At 38.4% G+C, this 26,941-nt stretch overlaps 1 protein-coding gene across 3 annotated transcripts; it reads right to left on the minus strand.

Annotated features, from left to right (window-relative positions):
* Positions 1-166: 166 nt before the first annotated feature.
* Positions 167-26,092, minus strand: ptpn5 (protein tyrosine phosphatase non-receptor type 5). 3 transcript variants are annotated; one of them, XM_067438933.1, is made up of 15 exons: positions 25,791-26,091; positions 23,454-23,572; positions 23,281-23,347; positions 16,957-17,155; positions 15,780-15,890; positions 15,570-15,647; positions 13,890-14,128; positions 13,267-13,453; positions 13,090-13,174; positions 12,901-12,980; positions 11,658-11,795; positions 11,229-11,339; positions 6,296-6,456; positions 2,848-2,961; positions 167-2,631 (listed from the first exon to the last, which is right to left on the minus strand). In XM_067438933.1, exons 4-15 carry the CDS (start codon positions 17,122-17,124, stop codon positions 2,538-2,540), a joined length of 1,566 nt encoding a protein of 521 aa, XP_067295034.1. In that variant the 5' UTR covers positions 17,125-17,155; positions 23,281-23,347; positions 23,454-23,572; positions 25,791-26,091; the 3' UTR covers positions 167-2,537. The 3 variants fall into 3 exon arrangements, with proteins under 3 accessions (XP_067295034.1, XP_067295042.1, XP_067295051.1); XM_067438941.1 differs by lacking the exon at positions 25,791-26,091 and adding an exon at positions 24,657-25,026; XM_067438950.1 differs by lacking the exons at positions 23,281-23,347; positions 23,454-23,572 and having other exon boundaries at positions 25,791-26,092.
* Positions 26,093-26,941: the final 849 nt, after the last annotated feature.

The following is a 26,941-nucleotide window of genomic DNA, read 5'->3' on the forward strand; positions in this document are numbered from 1 at the left end:
CCTCAGTGAGCATAAGAGAATTCTTTCAATAACATAAAAAAAATTAAACCTTCAAATCAACTTTTTACAACCTTGAATGCAATGTATTATATGTATATATATACATATATAATGTATATATATATATATATATATATATATAAAATACATTACTAAATCACTGCATTTCCAATTTAACTTAAAATATAAATCACGATCTTATTATGGAGATTTAGTGTCAACACAACTCTGCAAAGGAAACAAACACAAAATACTACACCAGCAAAAATGAATAATGTAAATGAAGATAAACTGTTTAAAGAAAGGCTGGATAAGTGAGAGAACAGGTTTTACTGTAGAAATGTAGCTTCTTCTCTTTAAAACCAGTTAAAAATATATAAATGCTGGTTTCATACGTGTACACAATTCTACATGTTGGTGTTAAAACTGGTTACAGTTTTCAAAGTTTGTAAATCTAGAATTAGGATTGTTCAGGTTTTGCGGCATGGACCAATCACTAGTCTTTGGCAGTGTAATAACAGCACAAAACATAGAGACAAAACTCTTTCAATAAATATGACGAATATGTCAGTTCATCCAAAACAAATAATAAAATTCACTTAGTACCAACTAAAACACAAAAGCAGTTCTGCAATAATAAAAAGACTATAACAGCAGCAATTAAAGCATGTGAATGAAAGTTATTCTCATTTCTTGCAAACTATTATGAGGCTTTGAACTAACAACACTTACAAAAAAAGATAAGAAAAAAAGAAAAGAAAAACATTACAATCTCTTGTGTAACAAGGAGGTGTTTTCAAGCTTCTGTAAACTTCCTAATTTCAGCTCAAAGCTGCCTGGAAGGAAACAACGTTTTGAGGACATATGACTAGTTCGAGAACAACTGGAGACAATTAGCATGGTAGCAGTACTGTCTAAAGAAATTCAGAGGAGAACTTGCATTGGTACTTCCAGCTGGATCACATGAGATCATTGATTGAAGATGCTTATTCCAACAGCAGAGAGAGACTCTGCTGTATCAGAAGCTTTTGCACATAATCACACACATACACACACACACACACACACACACACACACACACGTCTGCTTGTAATTGAAACATTTCCTTGCTCATAATTAAAAAGAAGTTTAAAATGTACTTGCTCATGCAAACTGCAAGTCTCAGCAAAGCTGTACGAGCTGCCAACTCGGGCAAATACTGATTATACATCTTAACTAATCAGATACGCAGACCGACATATAAACAATGTTAAATGTAACCAGAGTAAAACAAGCTCATTAAATAAATAGAAATTAGCAAAAAATATCACAACTATATATGTCCCATTGTCATGATTTCTGCTATTGATACAAGCTGGGATTTACAAATTTAACATTAGTTGGATACAGTGTTTCGGCATTTTGATACATAAAACCTTGAGGTGCAGCATCAATGCTTTTTAGAGTCCAACTAAATCAATTCGCATGAAATAGCGTCCAACAATGCGAACCGAGAAGGCAAAGGTATGCTGAGGGAAAATGTACATCATTCTGCACGCAGATAAGCCTCTATCAGTCTTACTGAACAAGATCATGACAGGCTGTAACCACACTGTGTTTAGATCTGCCCGACAACATCTACATACAACTATACGGACCCCAGTATGAACAGAAAGACACATATTAAGGCCATTTTGTATTAAATATAGTAGGCTAACCTCTTCTAGAGACCAACCACACATCCGGAGTTAAAGTCTTATAATCACCATAACACAGTAAACATTATCTCTTTCTTGCTATCTCTCTCCTTCTGTTTCTGCAAAACTATCACTCTATTCTATCATACACACACACACACACACACACACACACACACACACACACACACACACACACACACACACACACACACACACACACACACACCACACACACACACACACACACACACACACACACACACACACACTTCAGATTGCCAAGAGGTTGAGCTTTCAACATGTGAGACCCATTTATAAACACGCACTTTACAACAAATATCATCCTTACATTGAGTTATAAATCCTGTAAAAATGACTTAGCAGTAAAAGGAAAATTGCTGTATTTGTAGGCTCAGAAATTGAAGAGGTCCCTAAACCTAATGCTAAATGTACATCATAAATGGAGGCCTTGGTGTCTGCTTGTTATTATGTTCGTCCCACTGCATATGAAGTACACATGCGTAGAAATATTCTTGTGTTTGAGCACTGATGGCCTGCTGAAAGTTATTGTGAGGGCAGTACTTGTGTTATGATATCTGATTGCTTCATGTCTGTTATGTTAAAGAAAACTGGAGAAAAAAGTATATTTAATAACTAATAGATGTCTTGATGTTGGAGATTGGAGTCGGCTAAAATCTAATATTGAGCCTGCTTCTAAAAGGATGGTTCAACCTAAACGTCTGTTGTTTGAAGACATGAGACATGAGGAACTGAAGGTCAATCCCTGCCCCATGTATTCGGATGAAGGTCAACTGCTCTGTGAAGAGTGATGTGAAGGTTGTACGCTCATTGAGGGTTTACTCTTCTGAGGTCTTTCGAAGCTGTCTTTCATACAGGCTGAGTACATGATGAACAAACTGATACTGCTCCGCTGTCTGGATCATCCCACCTCTAAACACAACAACAACAACAACAACAGCAATAATGTTAAGGACAGCATGTGACCAACTGATAATATACTTCATTATATTACACCATATCTATGACTTAAGGTTGGCTTATGGTCCAGATAACACTGAGGCACAACAGCTAACATTTATTCAAGTAATTGTTGCTATCTAAACATAACACTCATGTTTAACGGAACATACAGTGAATATATTTTACCTGTCCAAGCGTAGCTGGCTAGTGGTTTTCAGGATGTCAACAACCCCTTCATTGCTTAGCTGCTGGCACAAGATGGAGGTAGCAATGAAACAGCCAGTGCGCCCAATCCCTGCACTAAGAGTAGAGAAAATTATGTTTAAATATATGTATACACTCACCTAAAGGATTATAAGGAACACCATACTAATACTGTGTTTGACTCCCTTTCGCCTTCAGAACTGCCTTAATTCTACGTGGCATTGATTCAACAAGATGCTGAAAGCATTCTTTAGAAATGTTGGCCCATATTGATAGGATAGCATCTTGCAGTTGATGGAGATTTGTGGGATGCACATACAGGGCACGAAGCTCCCGCTCCACCACATCCCAAAGATGCTCTATTGGGTTGAGATCTGGAGATTGTTGGGCCATTTTAGTACAGTGAACTCATTGTCATGTTCAAGAAACCAATTTGAAATTATTTGAGCTTTGTGACATGGTGCATTATCCTGCTGGAAGTAGCCATCAGAGGATGGGTACATTGGCCATAAAGGGAGGGACATGGTCAGAAACAATGCTCAGGTAGGCTGTGACATTTAAATGATGCCCAATTAGCACTAAGGAGCCTAAAGTGTGCCAAGAAAACATCCCCCGCACCATTTCACCACCACCAACAGCCTGCACAGTGGTAACAAGGCATGATGGATCATTCTGTTTACGCCAAATTCTGACTCTACCGTCTGAATGCCTCAACAGAAATTGAGACTCATCAGACCAGACAACATTTTTCCAGTCTTCAACTGTCCAATTTCGGTAAGCTTGTGCAAATTGTAGCCTCTTTTTCCTAATTGTACTGGAGATGAGTGCTACCCGGTGGGGTCTTCTGCTGTTGTAGCTCATCCGCCTCAAGGTTGTGTGTGTTGTGGCTTCACAAATGCTTTGCTGCATACCTCGGTTGTAACAAGTGGTTATTTCAGTCAAAGTTGCTCTTCTATCAGCTTAAATCAGTCGGCCAATTCTGAGCAGCTTGTGAAATACTCAGATCAGCCTGTCTGGCACCAACAACAATGCCACGCTCAAAATTGCTTAAATCACCTTTCTTTCCCATTCTGACATTCAGTTTGGAGTTCAGGAGATTGTCTTGACCAGGACCACATCCCTTAATGCATTGAAGCAACTGCCATGTGATTGGTTGATTAGATAATTGCATTAATGATAAATTGAATAATCTAATAATCCTTTAGGTGAGTATACAGGGAGTGCAGAATTATTAGGCAAATGAGTATTTTGACCACATCATCCTCGTTATGCATGTTGTCTTACTCCAAGCTGTATAGCCTGGAAAGCCTTCTACCAATTAAGCATATTAGGTGATGTGCATCTCTGTAATGAGAAGGGGTGTGGTCTAATGACGTCAACACCCTATATCAGGTGTGCATAATTATTAGGCAACTTCCTTTCCTTTGGCAAAATGGGTCAAAAGAAGGACTTGACAGGCTCAGAAAAGTCAAAAATAGTGAGATATATTGCAGAGGGATGCAGCAGTCTTAAAATAGCAAAGCTTCTGAAGCGTGATCATCGAACAATCAAGCGTTTCATTAAAAATAGTCAACAGGGTCGCAAGAAGCGTGTGGAAAAACCAAGGCGCAAAATAACTGCCCGTGAACTGAGAAAAGTCAAGCGTGCAGCTGCCAAGATGCCACTTGCCACCATTTTGGCCATATTTCAGAGCTGCAACATCACTGGAGTGCCCAAAAGCACAGGGTGTGCAATACTCAGAGACATGGCCAAGGTAAGAAAGGCAGAAAGTCGACCACCACTGAACAAGACACACAAGCTGAAACGTCAAGACCAAGAAATATCTCAAGACTGATTTTTCTAAGGTTTTATGGACTGATGAAATGAGAGTGAGTCTTGATGGGCCAGATGGATGGGCCCGTGGCTGGATTGGTAAAGGGCAGAGAGCTCCAGTCCGACTCAGACGCCAGCAAGGTGGAGGTGGAGTACTGGTTTGGGCTGGTATCATCAAAGATGAGCTTGTGGGGCCTTTTCGGGTTGAGGATGGAGTCAAGCTCAACTCCCAGTCCTACTGCCAGTTTCTGGAAGACACCTTCTTCAAGCAGTGGTACAGGAAGAAGTTTGCATCCTTCAAGAAAAACATGATTTTCATGCAGGACAATGCTCCATCACACGCATCCAAGCACTCCACAGCGTGGCTGGCAAGAAAGGGTATAAAAGAAGAAAATCTAATGATATGGCCTCCTTTTTCACCTGATCTGAACCCCATTGAGAACCTGTGGTCCATCATCAAATGTGTGATTTACAAGGAGGGAAAACAGTACACCTCTCTGAACAGTGTCTGGAAGGCTGTGGTTGCTGCTGCACGCAATGTTGATGGTGAACAGATCAAAACACTGACAGAATCCATGGATGGCAGGCTTTTGAGTGTCCTTGCAAAGAAAGGTGGCTATATTGCTCACTGATTTGTTTTTGTTTGGTTTTTGAATGTCAGAAATGTATATTTGTGAATGTTGAGATGTTATATTGGTTTCACTGGTAAAAATAAATAATATTTTGTTTTTTGTTTTTTGTTAAGTTGCCTAATAATTATGCACAGTAATAGTCACCTGCACACACAGATATCCCCCTAAAATAGCTAAAACTAAAAACTAAAACTTCCAAAAATATTCAGCTTTGATATTAATGAATTTTTTGTGTTCATTGAGAACATGGTTGTTGTTCAATAATAAAATTAATACTCAAAAATACAACTTGCCTAATAATTCTGCACTCCCTGTATATAGTATATACAGTATGTGTGTGTGTGTGTGTGTATGTGTGTGTGTGTGTGTGGTATGTGTGCCTGTTTATGTGGGTTATGAGGACACAAATTTGTAGGGGTGACCCCTAATAATTGAAGATTCGATGCATCGATATGCAGGGCCGGATTCGACCACTGTTTACTTTATTAAAAGTGGTGGCTGTGTGCCGTGTATAAAGTAAAATAAAATTGTCTTAGCCTCCCGCTGACTAGTGTCCTGCCCTTCCCAACCCGTTTATTTTTTTCCAGTCTATGGTTTACACACACATAGATGATTCGACTATCGGTCGACTATAGAGAGATTCGAAAATTCTGATTCGAATGTGTAAATCCTTAGTCGGGGACACCCCTACAAATTTGTATAACTACATGGGTATTACACTGGTATAACACTATAAATGTGGTTTATGAGGACATTTCAAATGTCCTCATAATTCAAATAGCTTTAAAAACATACTAAATGATGTTTTTTTGAGAAAGTAAAAATGCAGAACGTTTCCTGTGATGGGTAGGTTTAGGTGTAGGGGCAGTGTAGAGGGGATAGAAAATATGGTTTGTACGGTATAAAATCAATTACGCCTATGGAGAGTCCCTGTAAACCACATAGACCAACATGTGTGTGTGTGTGTGTGTGTGTGTGTGTGTTACCTGCAGTGGACAATGACAGGGCCACTGTTGGGTGGGGCCTGTTTTGTGGCTTCCTCCACTTCCTGGACCAACTCTAGGAGAGGCGGGGCCTTGTCTGGAGTTTTTTGATCTGGCCAGGATGTGTACCAGTACTGTCTGATAGTGCGCTCCTCACCCTCACTCTACACACACAAACATTCACCAGCATATTTGCAGTTTATTAACACACTTGTATACACAAGAGCATTTCTAGCCTTTCATCAGTACTGGGACACAGCCCAACCGCAATTACAAAAGTGTCCCCTTAAAGCCAATTCACACCGCACCGACAGACACAGACCAACGCCGGCAGTAACCAGATTATATAGCACAGCACTTCTCAGACAACATTTTTGTCTGGCACAATGTCAGATTATGTGATTTTGACTCCTAAATTCTTGTTATGACGCTGAGAAGCAGATGTCAAACAGACTGTACAGTCTGATATTGTATAGTCTTAACATGGCAAAATTACAATTCAGCATGTTCAATATATGAAAACAACCTCTGGCAGACACAAACAGTAACACACCGATCCGAGAAAACACGACGAAGTGTCTGTTGCCATCTGTCTGTGCGGTGTAAATGGGCCTTGATTTAAAAAAAATTGTGTTACCGTTTTAGATGTATAGAAAATGTATTATCTTTACCTGCAGTACAGAGTGTGTTGCTCATTCACAAACTGCACATGCAATAAAGAGATGCTTCATGTGTTGCCCATACTAACACAAACACACATTCTTTGATATATCTCTTTGAGATATCTTGCGCTGATTTTATGATTAACTCCATTTCCTTTAATTATGTGAAACACTGCATTGCTAAGAATATTTGTTGCCATGGCAGCAATGCCTCCAGAGGAAACAGTAGAAAACACACCTAGAAGCAGAAAAATATTGCACTCAATCTGGACTTTTCACTTTCTGTCCCTATTTCTCGACTTCTCGACTTTCACTTTCATGCAAACATTTATGAGGTTAGACTTTTCAGTAAACGTGTATATGTTTACGTGACTGGTCTTTATTAGTTACCTTATTTGGCCTCACTTTATATTAGGTGGCTTAAACTACTATGTACTTACATCAAAATATAAGTACAATATACTTATTGTGTTCATATTTTATTGGTCATATACAGGTCCTTCTAAAAAAATTTGCATATGTTATAAAAGTTCATTATTTTCCATAATGTAATGATACAAATTAAACTTTCATATATTTTAGATTCATTGCACACCAACTGAAATATTTCAGGTCTTTTATTGTTTTAATACTGATGATTTTGGCATACAGCTCATGAAAACCCAAAACCCAAAATTCCGAAATTAGCATATTTCATCCTACCAATAAAAGAAATGTGTTTTAATACAAAAAAAGTCAACCTTCAAATAATTATGTTCAGTTATGCACTCAATACTTGGTCGGGAATCGTTTTGCAGAAATGACTGCTTCAATGCGGCGTGGCATGGAGGCGATCAGCCTGTGGCACTGCTGAGGTGTTATGGAGGCCCAGGATGCTTCGATAGCGGCCTTAAGCTCATCCAGAGTGTTGGGTCTTGCGTCTCTCAACTTTCTCTTCACAATATCCCACAGATTCTCTATGGGGTTCAGGTCAGGAGAGTTGGCAGGCCAATTGAGCACAGTAATACCATGGTCAGTAAACCATTTACCAGTGGTTTTGGCACTGTGAGCAGGTGCCAGGTCGTGCTGAAAAACGAAATCTTCATCTCTATAAAGCTTTTCAGCAGATGGAAGCATGAAGTGCTCCAAAATCTCCTGATAGCTATCTGCATTGACCCTGCCCTTGATAAAACACAGTGGACCAACACCAGCAGCTGACATGGCACCCCAGACCATCACTGACTGTGGGTACTTGACACTGGACTTCAGGCATTTTGGCATTTCCTTCTCCCCAGTCTTCCTCCAGACTCTGACACCTTGATTTCCGAATGACATTTTTTTCCGAATCAAATTTGCTTTCATCCGAAAAAAAGTACTTTGGACCACTGAGCAACAGTCCAGTGCTGCTTCTCTGTAGCCCAAAAGTGGCTTGACCTGGGGAATGCGGCACCTGTAGCCCATTTTCTGCACACGGTGGCTCAGGATGTTTCTACTCCAGACTCAGTCCACTGCTTCCGCAGGTCCCCCAAGATCTGGAATTGGTCCTTCTCCACAATCTTCCTCAGGGTCCGGTCACCTCTTCTCGTTGTGCAGCGTTTTTTGCCACACTTTTTCCTTCCCACAGACTTCCAACTGAGGTGCCTTGATACAGCACTCTGGGAACAGCCTATTCGTTGAGAAATTTCTTTCTGTGTCTTACCCTCTCGCTTGAGGGTGTCAATGATGGCCTTCTGGACAGGGTTGGGTTGGCAGTCTTACCCATGATAGCGGTCTTTTGAGTAATGAACCAGACTGGGAGTTTTTAAAAGCCTCAGGAATCTTTTGCAGGTGTTTAGAGTTAATTAGTTGATTCAGATGATTAGGTTAATAGTTTCTTTAGAGAACTTTTTCGTGATATGCAAATTTTTTGAGATATGAATTTTGGTTTTCATGAGCTATATGCCAAAATCATCAGTATTAAAACAATAAAAGACCTGAAATATTTCAGTTGGTTTGCAATTAATCTAAAGAATATCATCAAAAATTTGATTTATTTCACTAATTCCATTAAAAAAGTGAAACTTGAATATTATTTTTGTTCATTACACACAGACTGATTTATTTCAAATGTTTATTTCTTTTAATGTTGAGGATTATAACTGACAACTAAGGAAAATCCCAAATTCAATATCTCAGAAAATGTGAATATAATTTAAGACCAATACAAAGAAAGGATTTTTAGAAATCTTGGCCAACTGAAAAGTATGAACATGAAAAGAATGAGTATGTATAGCACTCAATCCTTAGTTGGGGCTCCTTGTTCCTCAATTACTGCAGCGATGTGCTGTGGCATGGAGTCGATCCGTCTGTGGCACTGCTCAGGTGTTATGAGAGCCCAGATTGCTCTGATAGTGGCCTTCAGCTCTTCTACATTGTTGGGTCTGGCATATCGCATATTCCTCTTCACAATACAATAAAAGTTCCTTATTTATCCATAATGTAATGATAAAAATTAAACTTTCATATATTTTAGATTCATTGCAAACCAACTGAAATATTTCAGGTCTTTTATTGTTTTAATACTGATGATTTTGGCATACAGCTCATGAAAACCCAAAATTCCAATCTGAATAAAGTCAGGTGAGTTTGCTGGCCAATTAAGAACAGGAATACCATGGTCCTTAAATCAGGTACTGGTTGCTTTGGCACAGTGTGCAGGTGCCAAGTCTCGTTGGAAAATGAAATCTGCAACTAAAAAAAAACAGTGGACCAACACCAGCAGATGACATGTCACATGGCACACCAAACCATCAGTGACTATGGAAACTTTACACTTGACCTCAAGCAACATGGATTGTGTGCCTCTCCTCTCTTCCTCCAGACTCAGGGACCTTGATTTCCGAAGAAATGCCAAATTTACTGTCATCACAGAACATAACTTTGGGCCACTCAGCAGCAGTCCAGTCCTTTTTGTCTTTAGCCCAGGTAACATGCTTTTGATGCTGTCTGTTGTTGAAGAGTGGCTTGACACAAGGAATGCGACAGCTGAAACCAATGTCTTGCATACGTCTGTGCGTAGTGGTTCTTAAAGCACTAACTCCAGCTGCAGTCCACTCTTTGTGAATCTCTCCCATGTTTTGTTTCACAATCCTCTCCAGGGTGTGGTTATCCCTATTGCTTGTACACTTTTTTCTATCATATCTTTTCCTTCCCTTCACCACTCTATTAATGTGCTTGGACACAGAGCTCTGTAAACAGCCAGCCTCTTTTGCAATGACCTTTTGTGTCTTGTCCTCTTAGTCCAAGGTGTCAATGAGAACCTTCAGCAGCCTACAGAACTAGACTGAGAGGCCATTTAAAGGTCATTGCAGGTGTTTTGAGTTCATTAGCTGATTAGATTGTGGCACCAGGTGTCTTCAATATTGAACCTTTTCACAGTATTTAAATTTTCTGATATACTGAATTTGGGATTTTCCTTAGTTGTCAGTTATAATAATCAAAATAAATAAACATTTAAAATATATCAGTCGGTGTGTAATGAATGAATATAATATACAAGTTTCACTTTTTGAATGGAATTAGTGAAATAAATGAAATTTTTGATGATATTCTATGACCAGAACCTGTATTGAGGTGGGATACGGGTAAGGTCAGGGATAGGTGTGGTGGTATGGCTATGTTTAAGGGTAGGGTTTGGTATAAGGGACGTGTCAACAGTGTAATTATAAATGTAAGTACAAAAATTAATTACAATTAATTAATTTAAAAAATGTAAATACAATGTAAAAACATGTATCTACAAAATAAGGGCATTGTATCAAATATGAATTAAAATGTTAGTACAAAGTAGTTAAGGCCACCTAACATAAAGTAGGTCCCATTATTTTATATAATGATTTAAGTACATTTTTAAATACATCAATTAATACAGCAATTAATCTGCATTTCTCCATGATTTTGGGAAATTCTATTTGAAAAGAAGATGCAAAATATGAAACAGCAATTTGTCTATTTTTCATAGGTTTTTAACTGATTTCCTATATTTCCTGTTTTGGGTCGCTATAGTTTGTTTCGTCACAATTTGTCTCAAAATTGTACCTCTTCAGTTGGTGAGACACATTTCTTAAATAATAATATAAAAACTAATATAAGATGCCATGATGCATAGCAACCAATAAAATATAAAAAACGTTTATTTACCAAAAACCAAAGTTAACTGTTAGCTAACTGTAGTTAAGTCCATCAATCATCAGTTCACTAATAAATGTATATGTCAGTCATTTTTAACAAAAAACACACTCAAACACAAAACAGACCTTCACAGTGAAAATCCTTAGACTGTAGTCATCTGCCTGGATGACCTGTTTGACAGTGATCTTGATACCCTCACAGATGACACTGTCCTCTGGCCAGTATTCTGTGCATTTCTGTGGGTCACACAAACAAGTGTGTTTTATTTACCGAATATTTCTAGGCAAGTAAAGAGTCACCTGAAACAGGTGTATTAACCTTTTGACTACTGCAAATTGGCTTAAGTTGCAAATTTACAAAGTGAACATTTGGGAATGTGGTTTCATCCTGAGTAGTTAGTGCTCAAAATCAAATAGTGACAGCATCAGGGGTTGGACAAGAAGAACTATTTAGTGATAATGAAACCTCTAGGATTTTAAATCTCTCATGGAAGACTGATTCATCCCAATCACGTGAGCAGAGTGCGCATATGGAATGTGTGGATATAACCAGACCTCATTTTTTTCTTCAATATTGGTGATCATGACGATAATGGGACAGCGCTCCTGCCAAACCATCCTCCAGAAATCCCCCACTGTGTTTACAGTGGGACCCTGTGTGGCAATGTATGCTTTTTCTTTCCCACCATAGCCCTAAAAAAGTGTTAGATAAAAACAAAGGTGCAAATTTGAACAACTTTAAATGACTGCTTTGAGGAAAAGCCTATAGCATTTCTAGACTTTACATTTATAGCAAGTGATCTGAAATGGTACACACAACTACAAAATCTCATAAAATGATTATTTCACACACACACACACACACACACACACACACACACACACACACACACACACACACACACACACACACACACACACACACACACACACACACACGTAGTGTTTCCATGTTTTATGGGGACTTTCCATAGGCATAATGGTTTTTATACTCTACAAACCGTATTTTCTATCCCCCTACACTGCCCCTGCCGCTAAACCTACCCATTACAGGAAACATTCTGCATTTTTACTTTCTCAAAAAAACTCATCCTGTATGTATTATAAGATGGTTTCCTCATGGGGACAAAAAATGTCACCACAAGGACAACAATTTCGGATATTGCCATCATTTTGTCCATATAACCTAGGGATTACCAGCCCACACATACACACACACAAACACACGCACGCACACACACACACACGCATACACACGCAAACACACGCATACACACGCATACACACGCATACACACACACACACACACACACACACACACACACACACACACACACACACACACACACACACACACACACACACACACACACACACACACACTCACACACACACACACACACACACACACACACACACACACACACACACAAACACACACACACACACATTGTGCGGACATTTGGTCCCCACAATGTAATATAAACAAGTACACACACAAACAGAAACACAGACAGCTAAATCTAAACAAAAACACCATAATTTTCTTTTCTTACATATAATTTAGGGCCCATACATTTATTAGCTAGAATTTGAGTACAAATGACAGAATGATCCAGAAATGTTGCAAGAATTCATCTATTTAGAGCCCTCACAAAAACACTAAATGATTAACAACCATAAAAATGTGATTGTTATATTACACATTTGTTAATTTTATAAAGTGTTATTAAAACCATTTAAATACTAAATCAACCAGCAAAGTAACATTTACCATTTGATGCTAACACAGACTCACCTTCAAATAATTGGCATTGATGTAGGTGCTGAGAAAATCATCTTCCTCTTTTGCTTTTAAGCAAACTCTGCTATGCGTGTCTGCAATTTAGAGATTTAGAGATCTTATAAATAAAAAGGTATGCCAATATCCAGAACAAACCTCATTAGACATTTCCACATAAAACTGTGTACTGAATATTATACACACTTGGTAGTATGGTTTTGTAGCGGTTCTTCCTCACCACGCCGGGAATGTTATATTCTTTTGGGTCCACGAAGTTCATGGGTGTCTCCTGTTTCCACCAGAATCCCAAGATGAGCAGTGACATCACGTTAAAATCACGGTTTTGTTATGTGTATGCTTGTTACCATGAATTGTACTCACGTAGAACTCGGCCTGCAGTACAGCGTCATCCAGTGCGCGCTTGTGCAGCTGCTCGGGAGTGAGCAGGTTGGATGCGTTCTGCAGGTATTCCTGTGTGCCCTGCTCTCTAGGGGACAGCAGCGCTCCGTAGGGCTCTGTAGTACCAGGGGTGCACATGTCCAACGTCAGCGACACATTAGAACCTCTCCTGAAAATCACAACGATGCGATCATTCATATCACAACTGATTTCATTGTTAAAGCTATTTATTAAAGCTTGTAAGATCAGTATGAATAACTATTTTTAATACTAAGTTTCTGTTTTATGCACTTTAGGATATAAATAGAATATAATTCTGCGTAAATGAAATGGGAATTCATCTGTTGTTAAAATATTTATTTAAAGTTGCCTTTTAAATATTGAACAATTGCTTTTTAATGTTTAATGTTCACACAAGTGGTTAGCCTCTCATCCTCACCACTTCTGCATTTATTATTCTTTCCGTATTGAAATATTCAGCTGTCACATTAAACAGTGAACTAACAAAGCCATCATACAATATTCTAAAAGCAAACAACAAATTATTTATAAGATGTACAATAAATCAAAAGTAAATCATCCAGAAAAATAGCCTGTATAATTACCTTTCCTGCAAGCCAACAGGTTTGACAGTGAGAGTGGCAGGATCAGCATCAGTCTTCATATCCATAAAGCAGTCGAACACGGGCGTCTCCGGAACAGCATCCAGGTCGTAGAAATCCTCCTGTTTGGCATCTGTCCATTCTGAATATGTAAAGGACGGCTGCCTGCTCATGGACTGACGACGGTCGTCAGGGAAGCAAGATGGGTTGCCAGGCACCAGGGTTTTAATGCAGAACAGCGTCTGTTGTGGCAGCAAAAGGCGAAAAAAAAGGAAAGTTTAAGCTTTGCATGAGTGCATGCTAAACAACATAGAGTTAAAAATCAACTGCTGCAGCACTGTTAATACTGAGCACATGCTGTGGGGCAGATTGACAGGAATCATGTTATTGTATTCAAGATGTCATGAACTGGCTTTTAATTTTTTTTTTAACTTTTGTCTGAGGTCAACTAATGACGTTTGTGTGTTTTTTGCATTCAAAAACATCATAACTAATAAGTAATAGGCTCTTTTCTACACTGGTTTTGAGGCTCTCTCCTGAACGCTGGGTTGTGATGGGCGTGCCATACTGGAGACTTGGAATTAAACCCCCACAGCTAGAATTGGAGAAGATTTGCATATTAAATGAGCTTCAGCACCGCTGTCATATCTATGCCCCTGTCGGTTCAGTTCACATGAGGGAGGGGTTGTTTTGAAAGCAGCAACCGGAATGATTCAAGTACGTCTTTTATCAAACAAACAGAATTATCTATTTCTCATCCACCCCCGTGATTGATTGAAATATTATTTTTGTAATACTTGGCCTGCCCGATTGGTGGATATAAGTGCAAACCACGCTCACACACACACACACACACACACACACACACACACACACACACACACACACACACACACACACACACACACACACACACACACACACACACACACACACACACACACACACACACACACACACACACAGATAGATCAAGTAATTAATGTTATTTCATTATTTGAGATTCACCGGCCTGCCAAAGAGCTTACATTTTGGTAGCCCGTCTGGAACACACATAGCCCCGGGACTACTATTACATATATAAAAGACGTTTTACTCACATATGTGTGTTGCAACATTCCTGTCGGATCCAATATAGAAAGCACAGTATTGTGTTTTAATCTCAATATGTCTTCAAATCCAGCTCGATCTGAGACTTGTTTACAAACGATTCCGCAGTTAAATGAAGCAAACACGAGTACATGTCTTCCCCACGTGAGCTGGAACTTAATTAAAATAAATGAAGTATCACTCATTCCGAATATTAGGATCTGAAGGAAGCTTATGCAGCGACTGTGTTGTTCCACAATCAGGAAAACCTTCTGCGGCATTTTTATTGCTGCTGGCCAGCGTGATCCGAACAGCTCCATGAGTCGGTGGGCGGGGCTACTGAATTAGACGCGCTGTAGAGGCGTGTTTCGCAACAGACGACATCAAGATGCGCACATGATCGTTTTTTGGACCTGGTGTCTATAAAAGCTTTTATTTGACTAACAAGGATGTTTTCGGCTCAGAAACTTACAGGATATTCTTATATTACCATGAACTGTTATATATCAAAAGCTCAAGGGAAAGTTGATTTCTCAATTCATCACCCCTTTAACAGGTTTGTCAACAAAAGCTAAACACATAGAACATACTCACTCCAGTACCGAGGATGACTACACCTAAGAAGAGTGTGGCTATGAGGGGCAACACGCTCTCCACCCTCCATATCTCCATCTGCAGACAAGTGCATTCATGTGTTTTCAAAAATGAATGACAAATGGCAGCGAAACCCTTTAAAACATGATTTGTTCAGATCAATCTTTATCATTCTGTTGACAGAAGTCATTTCTGCTCTAGCTCCGTCACCTGTTGATCATAGGCATCACTGGTGGAGAGAAGGTACTGAAGGAGATCCAAAACCTTATGTGCTGCTGGGAAAGCCCTGTATCCATTCAGCATGTAAAGGACCCACAAACCCTGAACACATCATCAAAACACATTTATTGTTACACATGCCCACACACAAACCCTTGAAAAGGTAAAAGTGACCTGCATAACTGGGGATGGCAAAGAAAGATATCAGATGTTTTCTATGATTCACAGAATTTGGCTGAAACTGTCATTTGCATTTCGGTAAGTTTAATGAATTACTAAATTAATATTTCTTTGTAAATACACTCCCATTCAAAAGTTTGGGGTCTGCAAGATGTTTAAAATATTTTTTTAAAGAAGTCCCTTATGAGCACCAAGGCTAAAGTAATATTGTGAAATATTATTATGAAATTTTAAAAATGTAATTTATTCTTGTGCAAGGCAAAGCTCCAGTCCAGTTTTTAGTGTCACATGATCCTTCAGAAATTATTTTAATATGCTTAATAAACATTTCTTATTAGTATTATTGTTAAAAGTAGTTGTTTAATATTTTTGTGTTTTTTTTTCAGTATTCTTTGATGAATAGACATTTTAAAAAGCAACATTATGCCGTTAATGTCACTTTTGATTAATTGAATGTGTCCTTGCTGAATAACAAATATGAATTTATTTCAACAAAAAGAAAAAAAGTGACCCCCAAACCTCTGAATGGTCTTACACAGCTGTTTGCTGGTTTGTCAGACAGGAAGGCATGTGGTGCAGTTATTGACTACAGGGTCGATCACAGCAGACCCTGGAACAGCCTGTCTTTCTATACTTATGCACAAACACACTCAAACAGAAGGACATTCAAGCACACTGATATACAGACACACCACAACAACTGTTTTATAGTCCATTTACATGATAAAAGCCTCCATTATAAATTTAAAACACTCCTGGTTTCAAAAAGTCAAAATTATTCAGCGACACGACATCATTATCAGCTGTTTAATTTGAGCTAAAAGCCAAACGTGACATTTTTAGAGAACAAGCCAGAACATGGGACTAAATTATATACACCGATAAAAATCAATAGACATCAATAGTCAATGGTGTGCACGCTGCAAAAAGTGTGATATGTATTAAGGATCTAATTCATACTTATTTGAGAGAATATGCATGAACTCACTGTGAGCTGAGACAGTGTGTAAAGCAGGAGGAAAGCTCCAGCTGTAACACCAGCCTTCAATACTCTTTCCCACAGAGCACCACCAACCCCTGGCAGAGGATCATGGGTAAGTGGGGTGGCACTCTCCTGCTCTTTTGGAGCGTCCTCTCCAACAGGGGCTTCTGCCATGCTGCTCTCGAAACTTCCTGTCTTTAAACAGCTGAAACCGTCATAGAGAAAACCGTATTTACTAGAGGCAGAATCGAATAAAATGTGTGTAAATAAATATGTACAGCAAAAATAAAATTAACAGTGGCGCAAACAGGAGCAAGAAGGCAGCTGAATGTAATCAGAAAGTAGTACACTACAGCTTCTGCAGTACAGTCTCATAATTCATGGCATTGCTGTGGGAGGAATGACACATTTAGAGGTGGACTATGCAAATGAGATAGTGCTGCGGACATAACGCTAACATGGGGTGTTATGCCATATACAGTGTGAACAGCACTGTAGCAATCTTGTCACAAGATACATAATAATTAGCATTAAGAAAAGATTTGAGGTTTGAGCAGCAGTGAGTAAGGTTTTTCTAATTACATTACATTCACCATCTAATTTACCCTGATTACTGTTAGTCATCTGCTCTATTTTGTATTCATTAAATGAGGACCATTGACCATATAAGGGATCTTATTTTCAAGTTCCAAAGCATGTTAAAGAGATAGTTCACTCTGAAATTAAATGTTGATATGTTTTAGCTTACCTCATGGGCATCTGAGATGTAGGAGTATTTGTTTCCCTAGTAGTTTCAATTTTGATCATTTTAGGTCAAACTGTTCTTGTCTGTGCCTCACATAATGCAGGTCTATGGTAGGGCTGTACTAGAATAATCGAATATTCGAATATTCGTTCGGTGAGGTGGCATTCGATTTTCAGTTTTGAGATTCGAATATTCTTTTTTGTTTTTGTTTTTTCAACACGTGACTTCCGTCGCAGACTCATTCTCACTCATGCTTGAAATAATAATAATAAATTAAAAAAAACACCGCAACATGCTTTTAATAAAAGCATTGCACATTTTAAAGATTTAAATTAACAAAAAGTCCGAATAAGACAAAATAAATCTAATTGTAATAGATATTACATTTTGTGTCATTTTAAAAACAATTCATTTATTCTTATTCAACTGTTTATAAGCATGCTACCGTGTTCTTTATTTATTACAGTTCGTTGAAATCACTGTGTGTTACTAATTTAATTTCTGTTTTGGGATTCATTTGTTTTAAAGAAAGGTTCGTTATTAATACCTTATTAAAGTTCTTGCTCTCAACAGACTTTGTGTTTTGTATCACTTGTGCACTGTCCGTTTTCGGAGCATAAACCTGCCCGTGTAATGCGTACCGGAAACTGTTCTATTTAAAAGATTATTAAATGTTTATTAATATTTAAAGAATGTGTGCCACCTGATCATATTGCACCAAATGCAACACTGCACTCCACTGGGTCTGCCGCAACACATTTACGAACGTGAAGTCGTGAAAGATGATACAAATGCAAACCGACACTATTATTATATATTTAGCCCCACCCACCGAAGCTTCGAATATTCGATATTGATTGCCACCTAAGCTTCGAAGCTCAAAAAATGGCATTCGAAACAGCCCTAGTCTATGGTCACCACCTCAAAGAGCATACACAGAGAAGTCCAAATTTCACAATCCCCCATCGTAAGTACACACTGATGGCCTAAGACACGAAACGAACGGTTTGTGTGAGAAAACAAGCAGTATTTATATCGTTTTTACCTCTTGTACACCACTACGTCCGACTGATCCGAAGGCGCGCGTGCGTGTTTCCTGTGGTGTACAAGAGGTAAAAACGATATAAATACTGCTGGTTTTCTCACAAAAACCGCTCGTTTCGATGGGGGATTGTTTAATTTGGACTTCTCTGTGTATGCTCTTTGAGGTGGTGACCATAGACCTGCATTATGTGAGGCACAGACAAGAACAGTTTGACCTAAAATGATCGAAATTGAAACTACTGGGGAAACAAATACTCCTTCATCTCGGATGTCCATGAGGTAAGCTAAAACATATCAAAATTTAATTTCAAAGTGAACTATCCCTTTAAGGCAAGAGCTCATTTAAACTGAAATATTCACACATCATGTGAGAGTTACTGCTGATCAAATTTTGATTACTTTTTTTTTTCATAGCAGAAATGCTTATGACACAGTGTTTAATATTTAAACACTTTACTGTGCCCTGATAGTGACTATCACTTTTCAAAAACATTAAAGGTGTACAATATCGCTGCTTTGTCAAAGTAAAAGCCAAGTTGGCATTTTGACTTACATAACCATACACAAACCAGCCATTTAATTTTGTTAAATACATTATCCATAAATTAATAAAGAAAATGAAGATCCTAGGAACCTAGCCACCAATTAATTCCACTCCTCACTCAAACAGTTTTGCATGAATGCTGTATTGAATACTACATCAAATAAAAAAAAATAAAAAAACTTATAATATGCTTAATTTGTCAAATAATGTGTAAAATACTAGTTATTTTATTTAACTAGTTAATCTATCTACACACACACACACACGCACGCACGCACGCACGCACGCACGCACGCACACACACACACACACACACACACACACACACACACACACACACACACACGTTGGTCTAGGGACTTTCCATAGGCGTAATGGTTTTTATACTCTACAAACCGTATTTTCTATCCCCCTACACTGCCCCTGCCCCTAAACCTACCCATTACAGGAAACATTCTGCATTTTTACTTTCTCAAAAAAACATGATTTAGTATGTTTTTAAAGCTATTTGAAATAAGAGGACATTTGAAATGTCCTCATAACCACATTTTACAGTGTAATACCAGTGTAATACCCATGTACACACACACACAAGCAAAAAGTCAGACAGAGCAGGATGTTTCACCTTTAGTGCAGAGTCAACATTCAGGGCTGGAGTGGATCTCTCTCTTTCTCTCTTTCTCTCTCTCTCTCTCTCTCTCTCTCTCTCTCTCTCTCTCTCTCTCTCTCTCTCTCTCTCTCACACACACACACACACACACACACACACACACACACACACACACACACACACACACACACACACACACACACACACACACACACACACACACACACTGCATTTACAAGAAAAACAGTCACTTCAGCAACAAATACACCCCCTCTCTTTCACTTTTTTATCTCCCTCTCACCCTCATCTTGTTACTTCTCTGCATTTTTCCCTTCCTTTCTTATTTTCTCTATTATCTATTCTTTTTCTCTTTTTTTCTTTAATGTTAACCCCTCTCACTTCATACCTCTGACCCTCATCTGCAAATGGTCTCCTTCTATTCATTTCACCTCACCATCGTTACCTCCCCCTTTCTTTAACCTCACCTCTGTGATAAATATTATTAATTTATTTTCCCCTGTAATCTATTCATGCTGCAGCTGGATGCTCTTGAATTATCAGAATGAGCTATAAAGAGAAAAGATTGCTGTGTTGAAGGATACACACACACACACACTAAACACACACACACACACACACACGCACACGCACACGCACACACACACACACACACACACACACACACACACACACACACACACTTCTCAGATTATCTTTCATCAAACCTAAGCATAATCATCTCAAGCCACTTGCTAAATCAGCATCCAATTCCAACCCACAAACTGTCCAGCAGGGATAGATGGAGAAAGAATAGTCTCTGCAGGCAGGAGGCAGGTATCTGAATAAATCCAATGGGCCATAAGCAAACTATTAGTAGTAATATTTATTTTTGTTCTTGAATGATTTGACAACAGCTGTCATTCAACAACAACAAAAAATTATTCAAGAGCATTGCTATTAGTATATTTCTTTTAAACAAACAATCAATAAGAGAGTATATTTTCAGTCTACTTTTCAGAAATATACTTAAAATTGCACTTAAGTATACTTGACTTATACAGACAGAAAAGTCTAAGTATATTTGGCCTATACTTGGCTTGCAGTTGTGTGTACTCTTTTGATAGAGTAGCCTATTAAATATACTTTTTTCACATACATTATTTGAAAATATTGATTTATAGGACCATAAAAATGGTCCTAATTTTAGATTCTGAAATATTGTGTAGGCTAGTCCACTGGTAGTGTATATAGAAATTGACTTAAAATCTGCTTTAGCTGTTATACGGTAGGGGGTGCTATTATGCATCTTCTGAAATAGTACAGAATCTCCGGAACAAAACTCAGGGGAAGAAGTAGAAACAAGTGAAAGGGCCTGTTCATATACCAACCCTTGCGGACTTTGCATTTGACCACTTGTCTACTTGCATGACGTATTTCCTGTATCTGGCCCAAGTGGTCAAGTAGAGGAGAAGGACGCAAGTGTGTGTAGATCATTTGATTACCCAATGGAACACGTATTTATATACTATAAGTATACACTTATACTACTGTATTTTAAAATAAACTTCTTAATGTCTGTTTAGTAGTCCCTATAACAGAAAACTATTAAAAATGGTGGTGTTTCTAATTAAGTTGTTAAAAACAAAGCAAAATACATATAGCCTACTCATCTTTGTACAAATAAAATGTGCAACACTTTATGTTTTACTACCAAATTGTATGTAATATCGAATTAATTTATCTCACAGTGTAATGTTTTCCTCGACATCTCGCAATTTCAGGGCACGAGAGTTCCCGAACATGATGCATAATGGGATACTACTCCAAAGCAATATTCAAGATGGTGTGGATTTAGAGTGCATTCAGGCCACTGCGGTTGCCATTTTTAAAGGGATACTTCACCGCTTTTTCATATTAAACTGTTATTTCCTTCACTAAAACGAGTTAACACATACCTCTCTCGTCTGAGTGTGTGCTCTTAATCTCTCTGACGCGCAGTGATGATCTGATAGCATTTAGCTTAGCTCCCTAAGCCCAGTTCATTCACTATGGTACCAAACAGAGATCAAGTTAGAAACGACCAAATACCTCCACGTTTTCCCTATTTTTAACTGTATTTAAATAGGGAAAACTTGGAGGTGTTTGGTCGCTTCTAACTTGATCTCTGTTTGGTACCATAGTGAATGAACTGGGCTTAGTGGGCTAAGCTAAATGCTATCAGATCATCACCGCGCGTCAGAGAGATTAAGAGCACTGAGACGAGAGAGGTATGTATCAACTCGTTTTAGTTAAGGGAATAACATAGTTTAATATGAAAATGGGATGCGGTGAAGTAACCCTTTAAGAAATGGGACAGTCTTGCAGACTTACTTCCTGTCGTCGCTCTCGTATTTGGACTTTCTTGAAAGCTGCAGTCCATGCCTTTTTGCTCTCTAGTGGTTAATAACTGCATGTGTCTTGCTCAAGAAAATTGCAGCCAGAGCTAATTCTCTCTGTTTATGTCTATTAGAAGTCACACTAAGTGTACCATAATGATTCTGGATAAGACAAAAACACGTTTTGGAAAATAGATTCATGTTGTACATTTTCATTATATAATTTTTGCAAATCTTGAACACAAAAAAAAGTTATGGATAGCAGCTTTAAGTATACTTAATAAAATGAACTTGAAGTATACTTATTTTTCATAAGTTGGTCCCAATTACTGTTTTGTTTTTCAAAGATGTCTTTTATGCTCACCAAGACTATTTGATTAAAATAAAACAAAAACATTAATACTATGAAATATTATTACAATTTTCATTTGCAATATTTACATATCTACTGTTTACAATTATTCTTTTCAACTATTTAATAATCATTTTTACAACTGTTTTCAATTTTTATTTTTTAAAAAGTAATTTATTGCTGTGATGGCAACGCAAAATTTTCAGCATTATTGCTCCAGTCTGCTCAAGAAACATTTCTTATTATTATTAATATTGAAAACAGTTGAGTTGGTTATTATCTTTGTGGAAACAGTGATACATTTTTTTCAGGATTCTTTGATGAATAGAATGTTCAAAATAACAGCATTTATTAAAAATAGAAATCTTTCATATCATTATGAATTTCTTTAATGAAGCTTAGCTATAAACAATGTAATGTATTGCTTATGTTTTAAAATTAAATTATATCTTATTTTTATTATGCTATCTTGAGAGAGACATTTTTTTTTACATTTATCTTAATTCTAAAAGATAAGACAAAACAAATTGTGCGCTAGTGTTGTGTATACAAAATGACTCACAAACACATGGCTTTCATAAATACCAGCATAATCAAAAATATAATTCATTCCGAAAGAAAGAACAGATATACTTCATTAAGAAACAATAGAGCACTTACTGTATAAAAAAAGCAAAGTTAGGCTCACATGACAGTGACAAACGCCTCTCTCAGGACCTAAAACAAACTAGGAGTAGTGAGAAGAAAAATTAGAAATGAGTGAGATTGTAGTATTGCATTAAGAATCTCAATTTAATAGCAGTATTTATATGGCAGTAGATGATCATTCTTACTCATGCAGCTCTGTACAGGGCGCTACAGATGGCAATACAAGCAGAGGACACTGCGTGCCAAGTCAACCAACAGTATGGAGTCACTGAGCGGTATCGAATAAATAGTCCTCCATGGGTGTCTATCACAGAAAAATGACAGGTGGTCAAAATATAGCAGGAGATGTGATTAATCCAAGCAAGGCGTCCAGGAATCAAACACAGTACAGGCGACAGGCTAGACAAAAAGACTAAAAACAATGAAGAACTTAAGGTCTGTGGGGGGACGTATCTAACACCTTAACACACACTCAGTTTTCTCTACAATCAGTAAACAATAGCTGCAGAGGTCTGGTCTGGTGATGACGTGATCTACATTGGCATGGGGGTAACCATGGAAACAAATACACTCAGCAGCATACGGTTTATATAGAACCACAATCAACACCCCCCCTCCACACACACACACACACACGCACACACACACACAAAGATACACACACTCTGACACCCACACATACAGACACACACACAAAGATACACACACTCTGACACCCACACATACAGACACACACACACACACACACACACACACACACACACACACACACAAAGATACACAGACTCTGACACCCACACATACAGACACGCAAAGGGATCATTCAGCAGACACAATCCATATAGTGGAATTAAAAGAGAAACACAGTTCCCATCTGGCATAGACCTTTCATGCATTTTGTGTTTGAAACAAATATTAAATCAATTTCTCTTTCTACAGTTCTATTAAGATGCAAATTCGTTATATAGGGCTTTTTAAAGCCATAATCTATAGACAACCCTAACCTATAGGCCTACATACAAACACGTATTAACAGTATAAACTAAACATAGACATATTCCACGGCTTCCCTCCGCACTGTACAATGAGGCAGACTTTGCATCCTACACACTATTCTGAACAATATAGTCTGAGACTAACATTAAGTTATTATGTCAGTAATGATTTTAATAACAAAAGTGGAGGATTGGACATTTAGCATGGTCTTTATATTTTCATTTTGAATAAATTATAAGTCTATATCCATAAAATAAACATTTTTAATTATCCTCAGCAAGGAATGAGTTAATGGTAATACTGCTTTTTCCCCTATGTTAATAGTTTTAATGAAAGAACAGCATGAGAGAGTACAATAGAGAGAGAAAGAGAGAGAGAGAGAGAAAGATTACCTGCTTAGCAGCCCTACACTATAGGGTCGGTGTTTCATTGTGCTTGCTCGCATGAGAGGATTACGCTTTATGCTGGATGAGTTAAATCGGTGTGTTTTTGTTCTGCAGACTGGCCTAATATTGCTCTGCACCTTTGGATATCCATGAATGAAAACTGTCATGGTGTCAAAAAGAACCCACCTCTCCGTCTCACTCTCCAGTTCTAAAACGCATAGCAGATGTGATTAACTGGTTGTGTACATTTCAGAGATGAATGACAAAGACAGGGCTACAGATCATTTGTGAGAAAGAACGAGAGAAAACGAAATCACTGATATCACAGTCAGGGGATTATTTAGACCAGTCTCCCTCCCCATGGAATATACATCTAACTGGCTTAATGCATTGACTAAAAGCGACCCCCCCCCCCCCCACACACACACACACACACACACACACACTTACACACTTTAAAAAAAAAAATCCTGCAAAGACAGTCATTATATTGATCCAAAAGTCTGAATTATTCAAACAAACGCACAAAAAAGCTTAAAATCTAATAGTCTGTCTGCATACAGCCCCATATCCCCATACACACATCAATTGCATGCGCGCACACACACACGGGATGGCAGCCTATCTGGACAATATCAGGCACATAGCAGAAGGGATGAGATAGTCTACACTTGTTGAATGCCATTTGGATCACAAAAGCATTCTCCCCATCTTGCAAAACACACCCAATGGGCTTTGAAAAATGATCCACTGCATCTTTAACATACTGATCAAATACATCAGTTTTTCATCACCATAAGCATTAATACCATTTAATTCATTTTCATACCAGTCATTGTATTCCCCAACCAAAGACATCCAATGTTTAGCCTACTTATGATAGCATGAAACGCATCCCAACGGTGAGCTAGTTTTTTTAAAGAACGAAACAGCCAGTAGCCTATAAACAGGAGACGAACAGGCACCATACTGAAACGCCTCGCTCATTGACTCGCTTCGCCTCTTCATTGATACCGACACTGCGTCGACCGAGCGTCTCAGCATCCTCAAAAACACGACACGCGATTCCACAGGATGAAATGGACACTGAATAATAATGTAAACCGCACCGTCAACGGAAAAATACGGATGCGCTCTTACCTCTCAGATGGGTGAAAGCGATAGAAATGAGCGCGGAGATTCGCGCAGCATCATTAATATTCACATCACAGCGCTCGCGGAGACGCGCGCGGAGGAAGCACAGGCAGCGGGAGACGCTGCAGTCGCTGCAGAGCCGAAAAGCGGCCCTCCATATGAGCCCGCCTCTCTGTAGCTACTGACAATCACAATGAGGAGGGTCTGTTTGTGTGTGTGTGCGTGTGCGCGCGTGTGCTTGCGTGCGTGAGCGCGCGCGTGTCTTAATATTCTCTGACTCTCTCTTCCGAGTATATTTTTGTTTCATGAGATCCCTTTTGTATAGTTTTCAATAGGTGTTGACGTGTGAGGTATTGTCTTTCGCGAGGCGGATGGTGCGATGCTTTGCTTCAGGTGGCAGCTGGAGGTGTAACCTAGGCAACGTATCTCGGGGTAGAATAGGGTGGAGGGATGCTCTTTGGTCCCCACTTCTCTCTCCAGTCCCCTCAGCACTTATATTAACAACAGCGTCTTTTCATTAACTCTTGGAGCTGTTTGGTCGTTTTTGGCCAATTTTATTTTAAATTCAGATTAATTTTACCCAAATGGAACATAATGGAAAAGGTTTTGGCACTTGCTATATAAACAAACAACAATTCATTGTTGTTTGTTTATATATATATATATATATATATATATATATATATATATATATATATATATATATATATATATATATAAAACGGCCTCTCTTTGTAAACTGCTCAATGCATGCGAGTGCTGCCTTATGTCCGAATATGAGCAGTCATTTTCACCGCCATCGACCCCTTTCACCGGGTATATATTCGCCAGAAGACACGAATGAGAACTCGCGCACACTGTGAGAAGATCTGTCTTTGTGCACTCGTCCCAAAGCGCGCAAATATTGAGTAATCTTTCAAATCTTGCGCTTGAAAGGGCAAGCTCACCCAAAAAGTATTTCAACATGTCCATCTTGATAAGTATCCAAGCCGACATAGTCTGTATATGCCTTAAGTGAACTTTATAGAGTCGAGAAAGATGACGCATCCTTGCATTGGGTCTTAAAGGGGCAGCTAGTAGCCTTTACTGCTGTCTGTCAAACAAAAGATCACTTACTGCTCTTGATTGAATAACTTGTGTAAGTTTAATAAGGATTA

The sequence above is a fragment of the Pseudorasbora parva genome, chromosome 1 (assembly GCF_024679245.1).
Source record: "Pseudorasbora parva isolate DD20220531a chromosome 1, ASM2467924v1, whole genome shotgun sequence".
Taxonomy (NCBI): domain Eukaryota; kingdom Metazoa; phylum Chordata; class Actinopteri; order Cypriniformes; family Gobionidae; genus Pseudorasbora; species Pseudorasbora parva.